A 15,350-nucleotide genomic window follows, 5' to 3' on the forward strand; every position below is an offset into this window, starting at 1 on the left:
TATCTATGAGATGTCTAAAGATGATCAGTGAATTTGTAAGCTGTTGGGGGGGATTCTGACAGACAGTCATTTGGAGAGACATGGACTGATTAAGGATAGGCAACATGGCTTTGGATGTGGGAAATTGTGTCTCAAACTTGATTGAGTTTTTTGAAGGGGTGACCAAGAAAGCAGATGAGCGTAGTGCAGGAAAAGTTTCTTCATGGGCTTTTTCAAGGCCTTTGACATGGTAAGCTGTTGAGTAAGGGTTAAATCTCATGGGATCCAGGGAGAGCTAGCCAGCTGGATACAAAATTGTCTTGGCAGTAGAAGACAGAGGTGGTGAAAGATGGGTGTTTTTCAGACGACAGATCTGTGACCATTAGTGTGTCACAGGGATTGGTGCTGGGTCCACTGTTATTTGTTATTTATACACATGATTTGGATGAGAATTTAGGAAGCATAGTTAGTAAGTTTGTGGATGATACCAAGATTGGTGGTATAGTGGACAGTGAAGGTGGTTATCAGGGAAAGCAGTGAGACCTTGATCAATTGGGCCAGTGGGCTGAAGAATGGCAAATGGAGTTTAAGTTAGATAAGTTAAAGGTTTTGAATTTTGGTAAGACTAACCAGGACAGGACTTACACAGTCAATGGCAAGTGATATAGATCAAATAGATCGAGGGATACAGGTACATAGCTCATTGAAACGGGAGACATGGGTGGACAGAGTGGTGAAGGCAGCTTTCCGTATACCAGCTTTCATTTGTCACAGCATTGAGTATTAGAGATGGGATGTCTTGTTGCAGCTGTACAAGACATTTCTGAGGCCACATGTGGAGTACTGCATGCAGTTCTGGTTGCTTTACTATAGAATTGTTATTATTAAACTAGAAAGTGCAGAAAAGACTTACTAGGATGCTACCTGAGCTGGAAGGTTTGAGTTAGAAGGAGGGGTTGGCTAGGATAGGATTTCTATCTCTACAGCATAGGAGAATGAGGGGTGACCTTACAGAGGTCTATAAAATTGTGAGAGGCATAGATAAGGTAGAGAGCAGACAGCTTTTCCTCATGGTAGGGGTGTCTAAAACGAGAAGACATAGGTTTAAGGTGAGAAGGGAGAGATACGAAAGGGTCCAGAGGGGCCATTTTTTCTCACAAAGGGCGGTGAATGTCTGAAACAGGCTGCTAGAGGTAGTGGCAGAAGTGAGTATAATTACGTCATTTAAGAAATGATTAAACAGGTACATGGATGGGATAGGTATGGAGGGATATTGACCAAATGCCAGCAAATGGGACTAGTTGAAATAGTGAAAACTGGGTGGCAGGGACAACCTGGGCCGAAGGGCCTGTTTACATGTTGTAAACCTCTAAGACTCCATGACTATGAAAGAAAGAAAAAAAACTATTTGAAGTATGCTTTCAAAATTTTTTGGATTCCAAATTAGTTTATTGAGGAAAACTGATTTTAAATTCTAACTGTTGAAAAATAAGATTTTAAAGCACAATAGACATATAGCTGACAATATCCATGACAAGTAATTTCATGTCTTGAAGGCATTCAGTTGAGATCAATACTTGCCTCTTTCTAACATCCAGGCTTTTCTTTTCTTTCCAAAGTTATCTTGGTCAACAAATTAAGCTACTATCTAAAACATAAGTCAAAAATATTGGAGATGATAGAGATCTAATATAGAATTAAGACTATCTGTGGAGGGAAACAGAGTTGACGTCTCAGGTCAATGATCATGTAGTTACTAACTGTGCACGAGCTTGCAATTCCTAAGACTTCAGTCTGAATTATACACTGAAAATTTACAATGTAGCAATTGTTGTAGACAAAAACAAACAGTAAATGGTAGAATCCAACGTAGATACAGAGGTGGCTGGAAGAACACAGCAAGCTTGTCAGCATTTGGAGAAAAGGAGAAATCAACGTTTCAGGTATTACCCTTCTTCAGGACTCAATTTGCTGTTGCTTGCTGTGTTCTCCCAGCCTCCTGTCTGTCTACCCAAGAATTGTCATGATCTCTACGTGAACGTGGGAGAGGGCTTCAGACCGTAATGGAATATCATTCTTGAGTTTCATTTTTCCAAATAATTTGCAAACAATCTTCAGAATTAATTTTAAAAATACTTTTTAAAAGAAAAATGTTTCATATTTAACCCACCAAGAACGTTTCTTACTTCCAAGAAAGACTGCAACAACCTTGCATACCACCCTACCAACCTCCTAATACAAACACAACACATCATCCTCCAATATTGGACCCCATCACCAAAAAGATACTTTCCTCCCCACCCCTGTCTGCTTTGCTCAGGGGCCATTCACTCAACAACTCCCTCATCAGTTCCATACTCCCCAACAACCCTCCACGACACCCAGTGCCTTTCCCTGAAACCACAGGAGAGAGGTGCATCTGTCCTACACCTCCCCTCCCACCTCTGTCCAATGCCCCAAACAATCCTTCTAAATCCAGAGATTCACCTACACTTCATCTAACCTCATCTACTGTATCCCTTGCTCCTGATATGGTCTCCTCAAAACTGGGGAGACCAAACGCAGACTCAGACTGTTCTGCAGAGCACCCACACTCTGCTCGCACCAACCAACCTGATCTTCTGGTTGCTATCCACTTTAACTCCTACTCCCACTCCCCTGGTGATATGTCCACCGTTGGCCTCCTCCACTGGCAGAGTGAGGTCAAACATAAACTGGAGAAAAAACACTTGATATTCTGCCGTGGGAGCTCATAGCCCTATGACCTGAATATTGATTTCACCAGCTTCAAACTTTCTACACCCCTCAACCTGTCCATTTTTTGTCTTACTGACCTGCTCCAACCCTCCCACTTACCAACCACAATAAACCCCTACCTGCATCCACCTATCTCCATGTCTCCTCCGCTAGCCTCAGCCTCACACCTCTCCCTCTATGTATTTCCAGGCTCCCCTCTCCAGTCTGACAAAGGGTTTTGGCCCAAAACATTAACATGCATGCTCTCAGATGCTGTACAACCAGCTGTGCTTTTTCAGCTCCACATTTATGGACACTAGCTTCCAGCATCTGCAGTCTTTACTGTCTCCATTGCATCAACCTATTATTGGCCTTGTATTCTTGCATTTTAATGGGAAAGTTCAGAAAAATAGAATCACGTTCCCCACCCATAGCTATATGTCACAATGATGATCTTTTGAAGACAGATGTTTATCTGAAGAAAAATCTTTTAAATTGTTTCTTTGTAAGCGCTGCCCCTCACTTCCTTGCTTCAAGTGGCTGAACCTACCTGAGGTGGCAGACAAAGGATAATTTCTGGTGCACTACATTAGGACACCAATGAGAAAAATACTAAAATAATATGCCAAGATGTGCAGAGGTCTAGTGTCGACAATCACAGGGCAAAAAGATTCATCCATTTGTGCTATTTATCTAGTTGCAGTGGATATTAAAAATCTATTAAAAGGGGACAAAATGCCTAGACTTCCACATCACCATTACTGTTTTCTCAAGAATGTATTAACTCCATTCTAATAACAGGAATAGGATTATTTTAATATTCAAAGCAGATGCCCAGTGCTTGTAACAGTGGCCCAATGAACTGCCTTGGAAGACTTTCCAGAGTCAGAGTAACACAAAGAAAGCCAAAGGCCCTTATAACGTTAAAGACTGGGCTACGCATTCACCTGTGTAGAACCCAGTGGTCCATTTGTGAATGGAGCAAAGGATGAGAGGGGCCAGGAGGATACCCTGTTGATTCTAAATGTAACAAATGTATTTTCAAAATTACCAGCATGAACTGAAATATGCATTGGTAACAAAATAATAAAGACAAGGTTTGCGACATAAAGCAAATATTAAAATATTAGCATGTTTGACTGAACACCGTTTCTGTGTCAGAAATAATGTTCTTTAATTGAAGACTTAAGTGAGAAGGATCAACTTGGACTTCAGAAGAATTGCCTGAGCTATTGTGCTCAGCCAAACTTTTTCCTCAGTCCCTATATTTCAGCTTATGCCTTGTCAGTCAGAGGTCTGCTGCACAGAAAAAGGCCCATTGGCCCATTAAATCTGCACCAGCCAAAAAAACAAATGCACCGATTTATTCTAAACCCGTTTTCCAGCTACTGGCTCATAAACTGAAATCCTTACCATTATAAAAGTGGACATCTAAATTTTTGTTCAAATGTTAACAGTTTCTGCCTCTAACACCTTTATTAACAGAATTACAAATTCCCACTCCTCTTTGGACGACAACATTTTTCTTCTCTCATCCTCTCTAAATTTCCAGCCCCTTCCTTTAAATCTATGCACCCAATCATTGATTCCCTTGACCAAGGGGAAAGATTCTTCCTCAACACAACAAGTTTCTTCCGGTCTATCTTATCTACCCCGCCATAATTTTACATTATTATATAATACAATACAATACAATACAATCGTTAACACTTTTTAAAAATTCACTTGTGGGATATGGGTGTTGCCAGCTGGCCAGCATTTATTACCAGTCCCTAGTCACCCTTGAAAAGGTGGTGGCGAGCTGTCTTCTTGAATCGCTGTAGTCCCTCTACTGTGAGTTGACCCACATACCATTCAGAAGAGAATTCAAGGATTTTGACCCAGACACAGTGAAGGAATGATGATATGTTTCCTCACACTGTGAATATCTTGGAGGGGGACTTGCAGGTGGTAGTGTTCCCATGTATCACCTGCCCTTGTTCTTCTAGATGAAAATGATCCTGGGTATGGAGGGTGCTGTCCAGGGATCATAGATGAATTTGTGTAGTGCATCTTGTAGGCCAGACATACTGCTGTAACTGAGCATCCATGGAGGAGTGGATGCTTGTGGATATGGTGCCAATCAAGTAGGTTGCTTTGTCCTGGATGGCAAGCTACAAGTGTTGCTGGAGCTGTACCCATCCAGGCAAGCGGGGATTAGTCAGAAAGGTGATGGGCTTGTGCCATGTGGGTGGCAGACAGGCTCTGGAGAGTTAGGAGGTATGTTACTTGTTGTCATATTCCTAGCTTCTGACCTGCTCTTGTAGCCACCGTGTTTATGTGGTGAGTCCAGTGGAGTTTCTGGTCACTAATTGCTGCAAGGATGTGGAGAGTGAAGGATTCAGCGGTGGTAACACCATTGCATGTCAAGGGGTGGTCGTTCGATTGTCTCTTATTGGTGATGGTCATAGCCTGACATTTGTGTCGTTCAAATGATACTTGCCAGTTGTCAAAGCCTGGATATTGTCCAGGTTTTGTTGCTTTGAACATTGACTGCTTCAGGATCAGAGTATTCCCAAATGGTTCTGAATATTATGCAATCATTAGTAAACATCCCCACTTCTGAACTTATGGAGGGAAGCTTAATGATTAAGCAGCTGAAGATGGTTTGACCTAGGACACCACCCTGAGGAACTCTTGCAGAGATGTCCTCTAGTTGAGATGATTGACCACCAATCATGACTATCTTCCTACGTGCAAGGTACAACACCAAGCAGTGAAGAATTTGTCCCCGATACCCACTTGGTTCAAGTTTTGCTAGGGCTCCTTGATGCCATACTCGGTTGAATGCAGGCTTAATGAGAGGGCTGTCACTCTCTCCTCTCCCCTGGAATTCAGCTGTGTTTGAATCAAGGCTGTAATGAGATCAGAAGCTGACTGGCCTTTCGGAACCAAAGCTGGGCATCGTTGAGCAAGTTACTGCTGCCCAGGTGCTGCTTGATAGCACAATTGATTACACCTTCCACACTCTGCTGATGATCAAGAGTAGACTGATGGGACAGTAACTGGCCGGGTTGAATTTGCCCTATTTTCTAAGTACAGGACATAACCGAGCAATTATCCTCCTTATCAAGTAGGTGCCAGCGTACTGGAAGAGCTTGGCTAAGGGAGCTACTAGTTTTGGAGGTCAAGTCGTTAGTACTGTTGGCAGGACCCAAAGCCTTTACAGTATCCAGTGCCTCCAACCATTTCATGACATTACATGGAGGGAACTGAAGGGCTGAAGACTGGTTTAATGTTGGGGACCAATGAAGGAGGCCACAATAGATCATCCACTTGGCACTTCTCATTAACAAACACTGCAAATGCTTCAGCCTTATGATTTGCACTGTTGCATTGGGGTCTTCCATTATTGAGGATGAGGATATTTGTGGATCCTCTTCCTCCTCCAATGAGTTGTTCAACTGTCCACCACCATTCATGACAGAATGTGGCAGAAGTGCAGAGCTTTGATCTGGTTGTGGGATTGCTTAGCTCTGTCGATCACTTGCTGCTTATGCTGTTTGGTAGGCAAGTAGTCCTGATGGGTAGTTCCATCAGGTTGACTTCGCATTTTTAGGTATGCCTGGTGCTGCTCCTGGCATGCCCACTGAACCAGATTGATCCCCTGACTTGATAGCAATCTTTGCATGGAGATACGCTGGGCTGTAAGGTTGCAGATTATGCTGGAGTACAATTCTGCTGCTGTTGAAGGTCACAGTGCCTTGTGGATGCCCAGTTTTGAGGAGCTAGATCTGCTTGAAGTCTGAAATTTAGCACATAGATAGAACATGAAGGCAGGACTTTGTCTCCACAATTACTGTGCGATAGCCACTCTTACCAATGCTGTCATGGGCAGATGTATCTGCAGCTGGCAGATTAATAAGGGTGAAGTCAAAATGCTTTTCTCTGTTGTTGGTTCCATCATCACCTGCTGTAGACACAGTCGAGCAGCTATGTCCTTTAGGATCAAGCTAGCTCCATCAGTTGGCTGTTGCCAAGCCACACGTTCCCCCTTCAGTCTCCTCTGCTGGAAGAAAAACAATTCCCAGTCCGTCCAAATCTCTCTTCACAACTAAAATCTCCAGGCCAGGCAACATCCTGTTAAATGTCCTCTGAACCCTCACCTGATGAAATCTATTCGATCATATAATGTGAATACCAGAACGGCATATAACACTCTAGCTGCAGCCTAATCTACATTTTGTTGGTCCTACCCTGTTTTGTTATTGGAATATGTTGGCCCTGTACACTGCTATTTCTTTCTTGAATATGTCCCATTGCTTTGACGCAGATTTACCTAAAAGTATCTGCTCCCAATCCACTATGACCAAATCAATTCTGATCTTATTTAGAATAAGCCCACCCAGAGTTCAGAACTTTGATTTTTTTGTCTACCCTGTCCTTTTCCATTATGATCTTGAATCAAACGGAGTTATGATCGCTGTCTGCAAACTGGTCCCTCACTGGCTGGAGCTCCAATTACATTTGCTATATACAAGTGTCGGCGATGAGCATGTCCAATATGTCTAAACATTTCCCCTTTCAATCCAATGACAGTACCATGTTTGAATTGCCCACTTTCAACATCTTAGGGGTTACCGTTGACCAGAACCTGAATTGGTCCAGCAGAATACAAGTTGTGCTACAAAACGAGGTCAGAAGCTAAGGATTCTGTGGTCCTGTAAACAAATCTACAAGTTACAAGTCAGAAGTGTAATAAAGTACTGTCCATGTGCCTAAATAACACATAAGAAGCTTGACATTCAAGAACAAATGTTTACTGAATGAACAGTTAATTTACCAGCTTCAAAATTCACTCCCTCCACCAATGATACACTGGCAGCATGTATCATCAAGAACATGTAGTTCTGCAATATATCCAAAGTGGCTTTCACAGCACTTTCTAAACCCCCAAGCACCACCACTTAGAAGGTCAAGGACAGCAGATGTATCAATACCACCATATTCAATTTGCCTCCAAATATTGCATGATTCTAACTTGGAGATACATCATACTGCCTTCACTGTCAGTGTGTTGAAGTCTTAGAATTCTCTCTGTAACAGCACTGAACATTATACTACATAAAGTGTATTGTTTAAATAAGCAGAGCCACCATCATTTTCAAGGACAATTAGGGATGGGAAATGTAGCCCACTTCCCATGAATGAGTTAGACGCAAGTTCAGTATAAAAGCAATAATCACAATCAAGTGGAACCTATTTTGAATATTAAGTTATATGGCAGACAGTTAAATAGGCAAGTTTAGTCTTTCTTGATGCACGTTTATTAAAATTTTAGCGATTGCTGTAAAAACCCACACCTTAAACAATAGATAGTGAAAGGGGAAAAGGAAGCTGTTTTGCTATCAGTAATTTTTTTTCCCCTTGTGGGAACGCAGTAAAAGCATTATACTTTCCAACAATTCAGTCAAAACACATTCAAACACAAAGGCTCTCATGAGATTTATTTCAAATATCTTCCTAATTTCTTGCAATGAAGTGCACCCCTCCCAGAAACAACATTCCACCATAGACTATGACAACAACTCAAGTACTGACTCACTATAGGCAACACTGAAGATGTTCCACATGCAATTACCAAAGAGACACCATTAATCTATAGATGAAAATTAACTCAATATGAAAATGTGCAGTTTCACCATGGAGTTGGTGCTCAAGTCCACATCATAGAACGCTCCTATAGGTTCATGTTGCCGAAATTAGGAGATCATCCTCTGACACCATTTTTACTACAGGATGAATGTTATTACGTTTAACCAAATTCTGAATTCTGTCCTAATCAAGGTCATTTTGACTTCAAGAAAGTGCAAACCTGGATAAAACATATTTGAAATGAAAGTATCCGTCACGTAGATGTACAACTTTATAGCACATGACTGATACAGCAGCGAGTCTACATTCTCAGAACAACCTTAGTAAAACATTACAACCAGTGAAAGGGCAAATAATAAATACTTTTAAAATACTGCAGAGTAATAACAAACATGATTAAATTGCCACGGGTAGCGAATTCTGCACAGTACAACCCCAGATCTAACAGAGCTTTTCCATATGAATTCAGCGTTATGCACTCTATTGTGAAGTACAACATTTCTGATTTACAAGACAGTATCCCTTTGCCCACCAATGCCAATTCTGTTTTCTTTAAAAGCAATATGTGTACAAGAATGTTAAAACTTGTGTCATCATGAACTTCTAGCTTAAAGAAGTCATTTACAAATGTCATTTCATATATTTGTATTTTGAGTAAGATGCAATTTCATCTGTGCTTCTTTCATTTGATTGCCATGTGAATTTGGATCACAAACATGCTGATAAATGACAGCTACGGTACAGCTGATAGACTCTCGGCTGTAGGCTACCAGTTTGTGTGTTCGAGTCCCACTTCAGGGGATGAGACCAAAATGAAGTCTGGGTGTAGTGCAGTGAGGAAATACTATATTGTTGAAGGTACCATCTTTCAGATGGAACATTAAACTGAAACTAAAATGCTTGTCGAGTGTAGGTAAAAGGCATTATTTTGAATAAGAGCAGGGTAATTGTGCCTTGGCTTTTTGGGCAATATTTATTCCTCAATAAGTACAGATAGATTATGTGATCATTACTGCATTGCTACTTGTAGGAGCTTGCTGTGCACAACTTGCTCGGTGTTTCCTACTCTATGATGGGAGTTACACTTCACAACTACTTCATGGGCTTCGAAGCACTTTGAGACATTTGGTGATCATGAAAGGCACTATGTAGATACAAGTCCAGAGCATCATTAAGGGAACAAAGCACCAGATGAGCCATCCTTCCAGTCAGATGTTAAAACAGAGGTTCCACCTCTTGTTCAGGAAAATATAAAGGTCCCACTGCTCTATTTTTAAGAGAAACAAGGGAATTATCCCTGGTCAGCTTGCCAGTGTTCATCACCAATCAAGATCACAAAAACAGATTATCGGCTCATCAGCATATTACTATTTGTTGGAGTTTACTGGATGCAAATAAGCTTCTGTGTTTCCTACATGTGGCTTCACTTCAGAAATAATGCTTCAAAGGCTGTGAAGCACTTCAAGATATCCGGTGAAAGGTGTAGTATAAACGCAAGCTTTACTTTATTAAAAAAAAATCTGTGAACAGTTTAAAACACAATGTATAGAGATCAACTAAGGTGTTATCTCATGAGTTAAGGTCAGCCTGTAAGATCACATAGACTAAGTACTTAGGCAATTATCTTAAACAGCTGAAGAAAGTTGTCCCCCAACAAATGCCTCTGATCAGAGCAATACATTGATAGTCGAGGCCATATAATTCCACAACTCCAGTATCACTCTTATTTGATAGGCAACAAGCAATGTCAGGTGCTGAAAGTTGAGGCTAAAAATTGAGAAATATTATACTGCAAGGCAAGTCATGGAAACACAAGAATCAGAATTTTAGTCGAAAACATACCCAGTGCTTAATAAGATCTATATCTGTAGGTCAGTTCTGCCAAGATTTGAGCAGATTTGCAAAGCTGAATCTGACAACAGCAGATAGTAGGTTTGGTAGTTATAGTTTCATAGTTATATTTGCAGGTGAAAGTGAAATAAACAGCTTAACTTGGAAAAATTCATTAATAGTAGGAAGAAAATGGGCAGTTTCAGAAGTGTTGAAAAGTTTCAGAATGCATCTTGTAATGGTGTGCCACAAAGTTCAGAGTGGCGAAAGCAGGAAATCCAGGAGGAGAGATTGGTATTAATGCCTGTAATTACGGCATTAAATTCTACAGCTAAACAGTCATAAAAGGATTGATGTAAAGAGTGATTATATTGAATTTACTTGACATTAAACCCATTTTCAAAAATCAAAAAGATCCCGTTTGTTCTCAGAAGACAAAACAGATTTAGGTTCATTCAATACTTCGTAGGGAGGTGTTTTAGGATTTTAAATTTCTGTCCCTATTTGGCACTATACAAATTAGAATACACAGGGGAAACAGGTAAGGTTATATATTTCATTTGTTCCGATTTCACTTTTAGCTCTTTAACAATTGTGCCTCTCTAAAAAGCAAGTGCATCTGCTTGGATGCTATTTAAAGCTGGGAGAGGTCTTGTGGCTCAGTAGGTAGCATCCTTGTCTCTGGGTTTGCATCTTGCTCTAGGGCATGACATGGCCTATCAACCGCTGCATCCTTGCAATATACCCATGGTAAGCAGAAAGATTTGGAGAGACTCCACATTAGCCTGAACCATTTGATATTAACAATGCAACAGTCTCCCCAAGTTAAAATGACTTCATGTGCAAACTTTTGCCATGGGCTTCATAGCAAGCGCCCTCCTCTCTTCGAGGTACTGTGTATGATGTTCAATGCTAATTTACTTAGTAAAAACATCTGTGAAGAAAACTGAGAAGTTAACATTCCAGGTGCAGAGCCTTGTCAGAGGTTAACACCTAGGTAACCATTTTACCATTTACTCTCCAAATACAACTGATCACTTTTAAATGGAGATTTGAAACAGGCAAATCACTGTGTTCAACAACATTCACTCATAGGTCTGTTCAATTGAAACATCTAGAGATAGCAGTCCAAAGACACTCCAGAGAAAAGCAAGTTCTTTTGGATTTATACGTGGATTGCCATTCTTTATAGTTATCCATTTAGGTGTAGAAAACAGTGCTTACCTTCAAATCCAAGTCTTTCCATAAGATTTAGAGGATACCATATCAATGGTTTGTTGCCAACCAGTAACAGGGGCTTTGGAATATTGGAGGTAAGATCCATCATGCGGGAGCCCCCACCTGCTGCCATTAACACAGCTTGAAACTCCATGGTATGGTTTTCTATAAAATATGTATTTAATGTATGTATTAACTGTTAATGCACTGATGGCTTTACCCACAACTTTGAATTGAGAAATTCAATTCATGTGCCCATTCTATGCCTCATTAATATTGAAAAATTTGACAACATGGAAATGGTACAATATTACTATCAAAGGCATCATGAAGATATTTAACGCTCGTCAATAACTCTACCCCTTCATCAGCCATACATTTCGATGTCATTAGGGCTTTCAAAATTTTGCTCGCCTGTTTAATCTATAATTGACTACATTAATCCCTTATTGTTTTGTTATATTTGTAAGAGTAAGGAAGTATATTGGCATATGCATGCATACATGTGAGTGTTATGGCATTCTTGTTATACAACAGTCCATATGCGACCAATATGTCAGTGTGCAGTACGTAACGAGATAGGAGAAACACACGCCATGTCATCTTAAAAGTTTTTGCCCAAAAATGCAACTATTTCAAACTACAGGGAATAGGTTGAAACAGCTCACAACCTAGGCACTGCCAAAACTGCTAACTTCCACCTCTGCAACAATCATTTGCAAATGACCCCCTTTATAATTATTCCCCCAAGACTACTTTGATTAAATTTCTCCTGTGTCATCAGCTACCTGGTGTGAACAGCTAACATTACTAGTTGTCTCACAAGGCTTAAGTCCACTTCTCTGGGGTTCAGCTCAGTTCCTAAGAACAAGAGAGCTAAGAGCAGAAGGAAGCAATTCAGTCCCTCGAGCTTGCTCCAAAATTCAATACAATCATGGCAAATCTCATCTCGGCCGCAACTTCACTTTACTGGCAGTTCCCCATAACCCTTCAGCCCGTTACTAATTAAAAACCTGTCAATTTCTTCCTCAAATGTATTCAACATCCCAGCGTCCACTGCACTCTGGGGTAGCGAATTCCACAGGGTCACGACCCTTTGAGAGAAGTAATTTCTCATGTTTTAAATCTGCTGTCCCTTATCTTAAAACTATGACCTCTCATTCTAGACACCACGCAAAAGGAAAAATTCTCTTTGCGTCTACTTTGCTAATCCCCTTTAGCATTTATAATACACGCCACTGTAATCATGGTTGAGTGGTTAAGACAACGGATTAGGAAATCCAGAGATAATGGGAACTGCAGATGCTGGAGAATCCAAGATAATAAAGTGTGAAGCTGGATGAACACAGCAGGCCAAGCAGCATCTCACGAGCACAAAAGCTGATGAAGGGTCTAGGCCCAAAACGTCAGCTTTTGTACTCCTGAGATGCTGCTTGGCCTGCTGTGTTCATCCAGCTTCACACTTTATTATCTTGGATTAGGAAATCCATTGGGGTTTCCCCACACAGGATCATATCCTGCCGATTATACTTCCTCAAGTTGCAGATTTGGGATGGCATGGTGGCTCAATGGTCAGCATTGCTGTCTCAGTGCCAGGGACCCAGGTTCAACTCCACCCTTGGGCAACTGTCTGCGTGGAGTTCGCATTTTCTACCAGTGTCCGTGTGGGTTCTCTCCAGGTGCTCCAGATTTCTCCCACAGTCCAAAGATGTGCAGGCTAGGTGGACTGGCTGTGCTAAATTGCCCGTAGTGTTCAGCGATATGTCGATTAGGTGGCTTGTAGGGGAAATGAGTCTGGATGGGATGCTCCGAGAGTCGGCGTGGACTTGTTGGGCTGAAGGGCCTGTTTCCACACTCTAGGGATTCTATGATCTGTGAATTCAATTAGATCTTCTCCCGTTCTCCTAGTCTCAAGTGAGTATAGGCCTAAACTACACAGGTCTAGACTCATTAATGTCTTGTACAATTGCAGCAACAGCCCAGTATCATTGATTCCTTTACAACTGCAACAACACTTTCTTATTTTTATACTTTATTCCTTTAGAATAGAGAATTCCTTTGGAATTTCCAAAATTCCGTTTGCCTTTCTTATTACCTGCTGGACCAGCAATCTTGTTTGCTATAACTCATACACAAAGGACAACCAGGTCTCACTGCAGTAATGCATGCTTAAGTTTCTTTTCATTTATACAAGGTAATTTAGATCATAAGTTGCTGCTCTACTCTTAACAACCAAAATTGATAACTGAGCACTTATCCACATTAAACTCAATCTGCCAGTTTTTGGCCTATTCACCTAACCTATTCCATATATATTTGTACATTTAGTCATAGAGTCATATAGCATTGAAACAGGCTTTTTTCCCCTCACCATGTCAATGCCAAACAATAAGCACCAAACTACACTAATCACATTCGACTGCACGAAGTCTGTAGCCTGTTGTGCCATGGTATTTTAAACACTCAACCAGATGCCTCTTAAACGCTGCGAGTACCTGCCTCCACCACCCCCTCAAACAGCATGTCCCATGTATTTAACACTCTCTGGGTGGAAGAAACCTTTTCTCAGAGTTCTGAGAAAGGGTCACCAGACCTGAAGTGTTAACTCTGATTTTGTCTTCACAGATGCTGCCAGACCTGCAGTGATTTTCCAGCCAGTTTTGTTTCCACTCTTCACCTTTACTTTTCGATTGCTACTTACTTTCCCACCTAGATTAGTGTCATCAGCAAATTCAGCTATAGTACATCCTTTTGCTCTTTTTATTACATTTTTAGTAGCCTTTTATTGATCTTTAAGTTTCACAATCTTGCAGCCTGCCACTGGCCTTTGCAACAAGGTATAGTTTAGTCCTTTTTCTTGTCATTATGTAATCTTTAGCTTCCTTGCTTAGCCACGGATGTTTTCTCCCACCCGCCTTACAAGGGTTTTTACTTTCTGGAATATATTATAGTTGGGAGGATTCCATGCTCAAACGTGTCTTAACCAGGGATCGGCTCTTCTCCCCATTTGATTACAATGTCACCCAACCCCGAACCCGAACCCGAACCCATTCCCTTCCCCTTCAGTACTGCCTCAAAACTTCGCAGCTCCCTGTTTCCACTCATCCCAAACTTCCAAAACCCCCAGGTCCTACCGGCTCCATTCCCTTCCCCTCCCTCTAATTCCACCAACACAGCCCACAGACACACATGGCTCTCCCTCCTGTTTACCTCCTCGCTCCGCTCCCGGAATACGGCAAGGCCTCGGTCGGTGTCGAAAAGCAGCCGGAGAAAGGAACGAGGGGCGGTGAACCGAACTGGCGGGCCCAATGCGGGTCGTTAGACGGTGTACGAGTCTAAAAGAAACACTGTCATCTCACGTCCACCATGTCGTGTGTTCGGGTGAATTTGTGTCCGCAGGGAAACGGAATTACTGCGGCCCCAGAACAAGGTTCCGAGGGAGATCTCTCAGTGCGAACACTACACCTGCTCCCTCGCTCATTTCCACAACTCAACTGGTCTAAAAAAAATACATGAACAAGGCCACTTTTTCAAAATTATTGCATTCACATTATGTTCATTTCACTGAATCTCAAGATGGACTAATTACTTTGTTTTATAGGTGTTGATTGAAAGACAGAAAACGCTGGAAATATTGTAGCTAATTATGTTTGTTAAACGTTTTATGGCTGTGCATGCAGTGATAGGGTTGACACTAATGTTTTGCTATAAGCCCCCTCTCAGCAGTATTGGGTTTACATAGTCCACAGGGACACAGAGTGGCTCCCTTTTCTGTTTCAAACCCTACCAGCAAAGAATCTTTCCTGGCCTCTTTACAAATGGAAAACCAGTAATGATCAATCTTAGCCCTTTAAACTGTGGACACTTCTTAATTCCTGCAGCAGTACTACTGTTTCTTGTGCTTGCACTGCAATTTTCTTTCAGTATCTTAACACCCCAAAATTATATGGGGC

At 41.4% G+C, this 15,350-nt stretch overlaps 1 protein-coding gene across 1 annotated transcript in view; it reads right to left on the reverse strand.

Annotated features, from left to right (window-relative positions):
* eif2b3 (eukaryotic translation initiation factor 2B, subunit 3 gamma) overlaps positions 1 to 14,874 on the reverse strand; it is a 135,682-nt gene extending 120,808 nt beyond the window's left edge. The window contains exons 1-2 of the mRNA XM_048540011.2: positions 14,608 to 14,874; positions 11,404 to 11,562 (exon numbers count right to left, since the gene is read on the reverse strand). Of these exons, the coding sequence (XP_048395968.1) occupies positions 11,404 to 11,551 (148 nt within the window). The 5' untranslated portion in view covers positions 11,552 to 11,562; positions 14,608 to 14,874. The remainder of the gene's footprint in view (positions 1 to 11,403; positions 11,563 to 14,607) is intronic.
* Positions 14,875 to 15,350: the final 476 nt, after the last annotated feature.

The sequence above is a fragment of the Stegostoma tigrinum genome, chromosome 8 (genome assembly GCF_030684315.1).
Source record: "Stegostoma tigrinum isolate sSteTig4 chromosome 8, sSteTig4.hap1, whole genome shotgun sequence".
NCBI lineage: Eukaryota > Metazoa > Chordata > Chondrichthyes > Orectolobiformes > Stegostomatidae > Stegostoma > Stegostoma tigrinum.